At 45.1% G+C, this 11,261-nt stretch overlaps 1 protein-coding gene across 2 annotated transcripts in view; it reads right to left on the bottom strand.

The window, feature by feature from the left end:
* EFHC2 (EF-hand domain containing 2) overlaps positions 1 to 9,731 on the bottom strand; it is a 67,513-nt gene extending 57,782 nt beyond the window's left edge. The window contains exon 1 of one of the 2 annotated variants that reach the window (XM_038760440.1): positions 9,675 to 9,731. In XM_038760440.1, the coding sequence (XP_038616368.1) occupies positions 9,675 to 9,716 (42 nt within the window). In that variant the 5' untranslated portion in view covers positions 9,717 to 9,731. Of the gene's footprint in view, positions 1 to 7,970; positions 7,990 to 9,674 lie in introns of those variants that run through there. The other variant, XM_038760441.1, reaches the window with a different exon arrangement.
* Between the last annotated feature and the right edge of the window lie 1,530 nt (positions 9,732 to 11,261).

The raw sequence follows: 11,261 nt of genomic DNA on the forward strand, positions 1-11,261 counted from the left end.
TTGTCTGCTGTGTGACCTTGGGCAAGTCACTTAACTTCTCTGTGCCTCAGTTACCTTACCTGTAAAATGGGGATTAATACTGGGAGTCCCATGTGGGACAGACTGTGTCCAACCTGATTAGCTTTTTGTCTAGTCCAGCCCTTAGTTTAGTGCCTGGAACATATTAAGCACTTAAATACCATTAAAAAAAAAAAAAGACAGCTTGAAAATCACATTGCAGTGTGTACTCTCATTTTCACCTTTCCTTTTTAAACTTGTAAAAAATTTGCTAATTTTGGAACCACATTAGAATACAGGCTTTCTTTTTTCTTCCCATATATCAGCTTTTAATATAAAACCAAAAATCTAGCCCAAGCAGTGCATCTTGAAATGCCAACTTGCTAAGAAGATTTAGCGATATAATCCGACACATGCCTGTCTGTCTATTTATTACATGCACCGCATCTCTACATCCTAACCCAAATGGCTTTGAGGGTGCACATAGGATGCAATTGCATAATTCATTCATTCATTCAATCGTATTTATTTAGCGCTTACTGTGTGCACAGCACTGTACTAAGCACTTGGGAAGTACAAGTTGGCAACATATAGAGACGGTCCCTACCCAACAGTGGGCTCACAGTCTAGAAGGGGGAGACAGACAACAAAACAAAACATATTAACAAAATAAAATATATAATAATAATAGTAATAATAATGGTATTTGTTAAGCGCTTACTATGTGCCAAGCACTTTTCTAAGCACTGGGATAGATACAAGGTTATCAGATTGTCGGAGCTCACAGTCTTGACACCCTTTTACAGATGAAGTAACTGAGGCACAGAGAAGTTAAGTTACTTGCCCAAAGTCACAGAGCTGACAAGTGGCGGAGCCAGAATTAGAACCCACAACCACGATATATAGCGAACATAACATTTTCCATTTTCTAAATACATTTTTTAAATGCCAAAATTACCTTTTTTAAACTAAGTTCATCTTGAAAATAAAGGGGTCCCAAATGCCTTTGTGTTTTACTGCACAATGTACCTAGGTGGTGGCCCATTAAAAAAAAAATCTCATTCAAAAAAAATCTCATTAAAATGATGAGGATTTAAGCAGAACCTGTTTTACTGGAAACTTATTCAAACAGTCTGTCATGAAATGTATACGTCCCAGGTTCTTTACACTAGAAAGTGGTACAAAGGACTTCTGCCAAGACCAACACTAGTTCAGTTTTCTCATCACATGTTTTCTGTTTTAATTTAACTCCGATCCACATTTAAGTATTTTTGTATAAAAGTTGTATAGTTCAAACCTACTCAGTAGGGCAGCACCAAAGACTTCTCTAAGTCTGAAGATGATCTGAGTGTTTGTAGAGGTGCAACTTCAAACAAACCTGATGATCTTAACGACACTGCCCACAGGAGGCTAAGGCTTTTCAATTAATAACGGTAATCACCAGCCTTTACCATGCTTCCCCAGGGGCCTCTCACCAATAATCACAGCTTCATCCATCCTTGAGCCCTCTCTCTATCTTTCAACCTGATAGTTTGTCACCAAATTCTCTCACCAGAATCCACCCCTTCCTCTCCATCCAAACTGCCACCTTGTGTGTCCAAGCGCTTGTTCATTCATTCAATCGTATTTATTAAGCGCTTACTGTGTGCAGAGCACTGTACCGAGTGCTTGGGAAGCACAAATCGGCAACAAAGACAACCCCTACCAAACAACAGGCTCACGGTCTAGAAGGGGGGAGACAGACAACAAAACAAGTAGACAGGGATCAATAGCTTGTCATAGGCTGACTCAGTTGCTGTTTCAGCCACCTCATACGCCTCCCTGCCACCCGGACTCTTCCCTCTCCAGTCCCCGCTTGGGCAAGTCGCAAGTTCTCTGAGGATCCATTTCCTCATCTGTAAAATGTGGATTCAATCCCTGTTCTCCCTCCTTCAGACTGGGAGCCCCAGGTGGGACAGAGACTGTCTCCACCCCGGCATCTACCCCAGTGCTCAAACACATAGTAAGCGCTGAGCAAATACCACTTAGGAAGGACCTTAAACGCCCAGACCATTTTTCTAAAACATCTCATTCTTCGCACCACTCCCCACTCTTCAAAAACTTCCAGTGTTTGCCCAGTCCTCTCTGCATCCAGCAGAAACTCCTGACCACTGACTTTAAGACACTCAGTTGCAAGTTTCCTCACTCCTTTCCCACTACAACCCAGACCATACACTTGACTCCTCTCAAACTAAACTATTCATTGTACCTTGTTCTCATCTATCTTGCCAACAACTAATTGCTCATGCCCACTCTTTTTTTTTAAATGATATTTGTTAAGCGCTTAATGTGCCAGGCACTGCTCACCTCCTCCAGGAGGCCTTCCCAGACTGAGCCCCTTCCTTCCTCTCCCCCTCGTCCCCCTCTCCATCCCCCCATCTTACCTCCTTCCCTTCCCCACTGCACCTGTATATATGTGTTTGTACATATTTGTTACTCTATTTATTTATTTTACTTGTACATATCTATTCTATTTATTTTATTTTGTTAGTATGTTTGGTTTTGTTCTCTGTCTCCCCCTTTTAGACTGTGAGCCCACTGTTGGGTAGGGACTGTCTCTATATGTTGCCAACTTGTACTTCCCAAGCGCTTAGTACAGTGCTCTGCACACAGTAAGAACTCAATAAGCGCTGGTAAGCACTGGAGCAAATACAAGCTAATCAAGTTGTACCCAATAATAATAATAATAATGGCATTTGTTAAGCACTTACTATGTGCAAAGCACTGTTCTAAGAGCTGGGGGGATACAAGGTGATCAAGTTGTCTCATGTGGGGCTCACAGTCTTAATCCCCATTTTACAGATGAGGGAACTGAGGCTCAGAGAAGTTAAGTGACTTGCCTGATGTCACGAGGCTGACAATTGTCAGAGCCAGGATTCAAACCCATGACCTCTGACTCCAAAGCTCGTGCTCTTTCCACTGAGCCACGCTGCTTCTCCAATCCATGTCCCACATGGGGATCACAGTCTTAATCCCCATTTTACAGATGAAGGAACTGAGGAACAGAAAAGTGAAGTGACTTGCCTAAGGTCACACACAGACAAGTGGAGGACGCAAGATTAGAACCCAGGTCCTTCTGACTTCCAAGTCCATGCTCTTTGTGAAGCAGCTTGGCTCAGTGGAAAGAGCCTGGGCTTGGGAGTCAGAAGTCATGGGTTCTAATCCTGGCTCTGCCTCTTGTCAACTGTGTGACTTGGGGCAAGTCACAACTTCTCTGAGCCTCAGTTACCTTATCTGTAAAATGAGGATTAAGACTGTGAGCCCCCCGTGGGACAACCTCATCACCTTGTAGCCCCCCGAGCGCTTAGAACAGTGCTTCGCATATATCATCATCATCATCAATCGTATTTATTGAGCACTTACTATGTGCAGAGCACTGTACTAAGCGCTTGGGAAGTACAAATTGGCAACACATAGAGACAGTCCCTACCCAACAGTGGGCTCACAGTCTAAAAGGGGGAGACAGAGAACAAAACCAAACATACTAACAAAATAAAATAAATAGAATAGATATGTACAAATAAAATAAATAAATAGAGTAATAAATATGTACAAACATATATACATCTATACAGGTGCTGTGGGGAAGGGAAGGAGGTAAGATGGGGGGATGGAGAGGGGGACGAGGGGGAGAGGAAGGAAGGGGCTCAGTCTGGGAAGGCCTCCTGGAGGAGGTGAGCTCTCAGCAGGGCCTTGAAGGGAGGAAGAGAGCTAGCTTGGCAGATGGGCAGAGGGAGGGCATTCCAGGCCCGGGGGAGGACGTGGGCTGGGGGTCAATGGCGGGGCAGGCGAGAGCGAGGTACGGTGAGGAGATTAGCGGCGGAGGAGCTATAGTAAGCACTTAAACACCACCATTATTATTATTTTTATTATTATCCACTAGGCCACCCTGCTTCTCAACTCTTTCTCCCTGCAGCTCCCTTCCCCTTCACATGTGGCTGACAACCGCTCTTTCCCCATCTTTCAGGCTCTTCTGAAATCCTCCCCCACTCCTACATATTTCAACAGACCCACATTCTCCTCCTCTTCAAATCAATTCTCCTTCAGGAAGCCCTCCCTGACTGTGCTCATTCTCTGCCCCCATTTCTAATTCCTCTCCCGACTGCTTCACCTGGGCACTTAGTCCCCACCCCGAAGTTTGGGAGTCAGATTGACCTCCTGGGAGTCAGAAGGACCTGGGTTCTAGTCTTAACTCTGCCACTTGCAAGTCACTTAATTTATCTGTTCCTCAGTTACCTCATCTGCAAAATGGGGATTAAGACTGTGAGCCCTATGTGGGACATGGACTGTGTCCAACCTGATTAGCTTATATGTACCCCAGTACTTAGTATAATGGCTGGCACAGAGTAAATGCTTAAATGCCATTAAAAAAAAAAAAAAGGCCCTTAGGTAGTCACCTCACCTCCACTCAATCGTACTTATTGAGCGCTTACTGTGTGCAGAGCACTCCACAGCACTTATGTACATATCCTTAGTTGCTTCCCTTACCTGTAATTTATTTTACTGTCCATCTCCCCTCCTAGATTGGAATATTCATTCATTCATTTTATTGTATTTATTGAGCACTTACTGTGTGCAGAGCACTGTACTAAGCGCTTGGAAACTACAATTCAGCAATTAAGAGAGACAGTCCCCACCCACACAGGGCTTACAGCTTAGAAAGGAGAAGACAGGCATAAAGCCAGGAAACAGGCATCAATATAAATAAATAAAATTATAGATACGTACACATCAAAACAAGTATACAGGCATCAATATAAACAGAATTATACATATATACATAAATGGATAAGTGCTGTGTGGTGGGGAGGAGAGCAAAGGGAGTGAGTTGAGGTGATGTGGATGGGAGGGGGAGTTGAGGAAAAGGGGGGCTTTCTCTGGGAGATCCTTAAGGACAGGGATCATGTCTACCAACTGCATTATATTCTCCCAAGCCCTTAGTACAGTACACGGCACTGAACAATAAATTCAACTGATGGATTGACTGAGAAAGTTATCAAGGACCAAGCGGGAGCGAAGGACTGGTTTATGAGGTTCAGAATTTAGGGGGCTTAATTTCTAGCTTTAAAAATGCCTTCTGGATCAGTCCCTTAAATACATGATAGAACACACTGAACAAGTTAATAAAGCAGCATGACGGTGGAAAGAGGATCTGGCTTCTATTTCCGACTTTCCCAATTGTTATCTTTATGACCTTGGGCAAATCACTTAACTTCTCTGTGCCTCATTCATTCATTCATTCAATCGTATTTATTGAGTGCTTACTATGTGCAGAGCACTGTACTAAGCGCTTGGGAAGGACAAGTTAACATCTAGAGACGGTCCCTACCCAACAGCGGGCTCACAGTCTAGAAGGGGGAGACAGACAACAAAACAACAACAAAATAAAACATATTAAGAAAATAAAATAAATACGTACAAATAAAGTAAATAAATAAATAATAAATGCCATTATCATTATTATTATTCATTCATTCGTATTTATTGAGCGCTTACTATGTGCAGCACACTGTACTAAGCGCTTGGGAGGTACAAGTTGGCAACATATACTGACGGTCCCTACCCAACAGTGGGCTCACAGTCTGGAAGGGGAAGACAGAGAACAAAACAAAACATATTAACAAAATAAAATAAGTAGAATAAATATGTGCAAGTAAAATAAATAGAGTAATAAATACGCACAAACACATATACAGGTGCTGTGGGGAAGGGAAGGAGGTAAGGCAGGGGGGATGGAGAAGGGGAGCCTCAGTTATCTCATCTGAAAAAAACAAGGATAAGATTCTCCTCCCTCCAGTTTAAACTGTGAACTTCATGTGGGACAGGGCCTGTGTCCAACCTGATAAAATTTCATCTACCCCAGTGCTTAGAACAGGGTTTGACACATAGTAACCACTTAAACACCATAAAATAAAAAATTAAGTTGTTCACCAAACTCCAAGTCCTAATAACATAAAGCAACTAATCTGTGTTTGAAATGCAACCTTGACTCTGTATTAGAGCTTTTACAAATACTTTGGTCATACCTCTAAGGTGTTCCCAAGAGCTTAGTAATAATAATAATAATAATGGCATTTGTTAAGCACTTACTATGTGCAAAGCACTGTTCTAAGCACTGGGGGGATACAAGGTGATCAGGTTGTACCACGTGGGGCTCACAGTCTTCATCCCCATTTTACAGATGAGGTAACTGAGGCCCAGAGAAGTTAAGTGACTTGCCCAAGGTCACACAGCTGACAATTGGCAGAGCCAGGATTTGAACCCATGACCTCTGACTCCAAAGCCCGTGCTCTTTCCATTGAGCCACGCTGCTGAGTGCTATGCACACAGTAAGCGCTCAATAAATACGATTGATTGATTGACTGATTCCCAAATACTTAGCTCTTCCTACGCAGTTGGCAAAAGGCTTCACCGCAAGAATTTACGAAAAACCGAGTTCAGACATCTACTACAGCACTTAGAAGAGTGCATGACACACAGTAAACAATATAAAAGTTGTCAATTCACACAGCATTACACACCTAACTGGGCCAGACAAAGTGTAGAGGATTTTTTATGATATCTTTGCCTGCCTGAAGAAAGTCTTTTTTCATTCTGGTTGGGTTTTTTTTGGAAATTAACTCTGTGTGGTATGTGCAGATTACACTCCTAAAAGAGGGATATATTGAAAGAACAACTTTTGGTATCCTGTGTGCCCACTTGTGAGATTTGGGGTTTCCGCGCCTACAAACAGAAACGTTCCTCATCCACCCAAAGCCAAGAGTTCAGACATCTACAGAAGCTTTAATTCCTCCAGTTCTTTTTCTAAAGCCATGGCCTAGTAGAAAGAGCACTGGCCTGGGCATTAGGGGCTCTGGGTTCTAATTCTAGCTCTGCTACTCGCTAGCCATGTAACCTTAGGCCACTTTCCTCCTCTATTAAATGGGGATGAAATAACTCTTCTCCCTCCCTCTTAGACAGTGATCCCCATGTGGGGGATTTTGCTTGATCTGCTTTTATTGCATCTAACCCAGCGCTCGAGACAGTGTTTGGCATATAAGCCCTTAACAAATACTACTATTATTACTATATAATCCAAAGTCCCTAAGCAGGGGCAGAGTCAACCCCACAGTAACTTCTGTAAGTTTACGACTAACTGTCCTTGCCCTGGTTCTTACAAAGAAGTAGGAGAAAGATGAGGATGAAGAGGAGGAGGAGGAAAAAAAGAGACAAGGAAGAAGATGAGGATGATGAGGTGCAGAAAGAAGAAGAAGGGGTCGGGGGGACTCTGCGCTTGGATCTGTGACCTTTGGGCATTTGATACTTGCTCCACCCTCAGCACTTATATACATAACTATAAATCATGCCTTATAAATAATTTATTTGTATTAATGTCTGTTTTATTATTACAAATAATGTATTATTTGCAATATTATTTGTATTAATAGCTAGACTATAAGCTTGTTGTGGACTGGGACTGTCTCCCCCTCTAGACTGTGAGCTCACTGCAGGAGGGGAATGTGTCTGTTGTTGTATTGTATTCTCCCAAGCACTTAGTACAGAGCTTTGCACACAGTAAGCGCTCAATACAATTGATGATTCAATTCAATTGCATCTCAAGCGTTTACTGGGGGCAGAGCACTGTACTAAGTGCTTGGAAAAGTACAATACAGCAATAAAGAGTAACAATCCCTGCCCACAACCAGCTCACAGTCTGGGGACAGGAGGGGAGAAACAGACATCAATATAAATAAATAAAATTACAGATATATATCTATACATATATATATGTGTGTGTGTGTGTGTGTGCTGTGGGGTGGGGAGAGGGAGGAAGAGCAAAGGGAGCAAGTCAGGGTGAAGCAGAAGGGGGGGGGAGACGATGATGGGGAAGCAGAACAAAAATGGAATACTGGAAGAGTCAAAGGCAGCATAATCCCCAGCAACCAGCTACTAACCAGGAAATCAAATTATCTGAGATCCTACAGAGAATGTATTCTAAATGTTGGGAGCATGGTTCCAAGTGCAACCACATATGAAGTGCAGGCCTGCCTGCAAGCCAAAAAACAATTTCAGACCTAGAATCAGTGAATCAAATGTATTTATTGCATGCTAACTGTGTGCACAGTACTGTACTAAGCACTTGGTTGAATACAGTTGGTAGAATAGGTGGGTGTGGGTGGTTCCTCCCCCCTCCCCACACCAGACTGTAAGCTCCTTGTGGGCAGGGAATGTCATTGTTTATTGTTGTATTGTACTTTCCCAGGCACTTAGTACAGTGCTCTGCACACAGTAAGTGCTTAATAAATAAGATTGAAGACAGGGAGAAGGAAGAAGGTGGAGAAAGGAGGAGCAGGGGGAAAAAAAGGAGGGATGGATGGGGAGAAGGAGGAAAAGGAGGAAAAAGAGGAGGAAGAGGAGAGAAAGGAAAGGAGGAAAAGAGAAGCAGCATGGCGTAGTGGCTAGAGCATGGGCTTGGGAGTCAGAAGGTCATAGGTTCTAATCCCAGCTCCATCACTTGTCTGCTGTGTGACCTTGAGCAAGTCACTTCACTTCCCTGGGCCTCACTGACCTCATCTGTAAAATGGGGATTGAGACTGTGAGCTCCAACCCAATTTGCTTGTATTCACCCCAGCACTTAGTACAGCGCTTGACACATAGTAAATGCTTAACAAATACCATAATAAGAAAAAGAGGTGGAGGGAAAAGTGGAGGAGGAGGGAAAGGAGGAGGAGAAGGAGGAGGAGAAAGAGGGAAAGGAGGAGGAGGAGGAGAAGGAAAAGGAGGAGGAGGAGGAGGAGAAGGTGGGAAAGGAAGAGGAGGAGGAGAAGAAGGTGGGAAAGGAAGAGGAGGAGAAGAAGGAGAATAGGGAAAGGAGGAGGAGGAAAAGGAGGAGGAGGAGGAGAAGGTAGGAAAGGAAGAGGAGGAGGAGAAGAAGGTGGGAAAGGAAGAGGAGGAGGAGAAGAAGGTGGGAAAGGAAGAGGAGGAGGAGAAGAAGGTGGGAAAGGAAGAGGAGGAGGAGAAGAAGGTGGGAAAGGAAGAGGAGGAGGAGGAGAAGAAGGTGGGAAAGAAGGAGGAGGAGAAGAAGGTGGGAAAGAAGGAGGAGGAGAAGGTGGGAAAGGAGGAGGAGGAGGAGAAGGTGGGAGAGGAGGAGGAGAAGAAGGTGGGAAAGGAGGAGAAGGGGGAAGGAGGAGGAGGAGAAGGGGGAAGGAGGAGGAGGAGAAGGGGGAAGGAGGAGGAGGAGAAGGGGGAAGGAGGAGGAGGAGAAGGGGAAGAAGGAGGAGGAGAAGGGGGGAAGAAGGAGGAGGAGAAGGGGGAAGAAGGAGGAGGAGAGGTGGGAGAGGAGGAGGAGAAGAGGAAGAAGTAGGAGGAGAAGGGGGGAAGAAGGAGGAGGAGAAGGGGGAAGAAGGAGGAGGAGAAGGGGGGAAGAAGGAGGAGGAGAAGGGGGGAAGAAGGAGGAGGAGGAGGGGGGGAAGAAGGAGGAGGAGAAGGGGGGAAGAAGGAGGAGGAGGAGAAGGAGGGGAAGGAAGAGGAGGAGGAGGGAAAGGAGGGAGAGAAGAAGGAGGGAAAGGAGGGAAAGGAGGATAAAGAGGAGGAAGAAAAAGGAGGAGGGAAAGGAAGCCAGGGTGTCCCTCTCCCCCTGGGTCCCGGCAGTAACTCACGTTCCTATTGAAGGAGTTACCGGGCAGCAGGGGCAGAGCCATGATGCCGGGCCGGGCCGGGCCGGGCCGGGCCAAGGCGCTGGCGGTGGGGCCGCAGCGTTGCTCGGGCTCCGGTTGCCTGGAGACCGCGCTGACGTCATCGGGGGCGGGGGCTGGACCACCAATCAGAATCCTGGTGTCTGGTAAGCGCTTACTACGTGCCAGGCGCTGTACTAAGCGCTGGGATGGAGACGGAGCAAACGGGGCTGGACACAGTCCCTTGGCCTACGGGGTGGGGGGGCTCACAGTCTCACTCCCCATTTTGCAGGTGAAGTTACTGAGGCACAGAGAAGTGCACTGACTTGCCCAAGGTCACACAGTAGACAGGACAACCTGATTACCTTCTTTCCCCACCAGGGCTTGGAACAGTGCTTGGCACATAGTAAGCGCTTAACAAATGCCATCATTATTATTATTATTAAGTGGTGGGGTCAGGATTAGAACCCATGACCTTCTGACTGCCAGGCCTGTTCTTTATTCCACAGCGTGGCTCAGTGGAAAGCAGCGGTGGAAGCAGCGTGGCTCAGTGGAAAGAGCCCAGGCTTTGGAGTCAGAGGTCAGGAGTTCAAACCCCGGCTCCGCCAATTGTCAGCTGTGTGACTTTGGGCAAGTCACTTCACTTCTCTGGACCTCAGTTACCTCATCTGGAAAATGGGGATGAAGACTGTGAGCCTCCCGTGGGACAACCTGATCACCTTGTAACCTCCCCAGCGCTTAGACAGTGTTTTGCATATAGTAAGCGCTTAACAAATGCCATCATTATTATTATTATTATTACACCACACTGCTTCTCTAGGTAAAATGCTTTTTGTAGGCAATGAGGTCTTTTCTGTCATTTTCTGCTGTGAAGACCATCCCTGCTGTGCTGGGTTTTGATCTGGAGCTAGCGTGTGAATCAGACAGTGTATAGGTGACTGGATTCTGCAGTAGCCTTATTCATTTATATAAACCTTCCTTATCACTCATGTGTTTATACATACTCTGATTTTAGCTTCTCTAGTTAAAAATATTTTTATGATGATAATGGCATTAAGAGTTTACTGTCTCCTAAGAGTGTAGGCTCCCTGTGGACAGGGGATATGTCACTTCATTCTTCTGAATTTCCAAGCACCTACTACAGTGCCCCACACTTAGTGGGCACTCATTCATTCAATCATATTTATTGAGCGCTTACTGTGTGCAGAGCACCGTACTACGAACTTGGGAAGTACAAGTCGGCAACATATAGAAATGGTCCCTACCCAACAACAGGCTTACAGTCTAGAAGATGCTAGTAGTAAATGCTACTACTACTGGTAGCCTGTCCAAAGGATTCTGACTCAAATCTTGCCAGCAATGGAAAATAATAATAATAAGTTAAGTCCTTACATGACAAGCTCACTGTGGGCAGGGAATGTGTCTGTTATATTGTCCTCTCCCAAGCACTTGGTATAGTGCTCTGCACACAGTAAGCGCTTAGGGGAAGCAGCGTGGCTCAGTGGAAAGAGCACGGGCTTCGTAGTCAGAGTTCATGGGTTCAAATCCCAGCTCTGCCAATTGTCAGCTGTG

This window comes from Tachyglossus aculeatus, chromosome 18, assembly GCF_015852505.1.
Source record: "Tachyglossus aculeatus isolate mTacAcu1 chromosome 18, mTacAcu1.pri, whole genome shotgun sequence".
In the NCBI taxonomy this organism is placed as follows: Eukaryota; Metazoa; Chordata; class Mammalia; order Monotremata; family Tachyglossidae; genus Tachyglossus; species Tachyglossus aculeatus.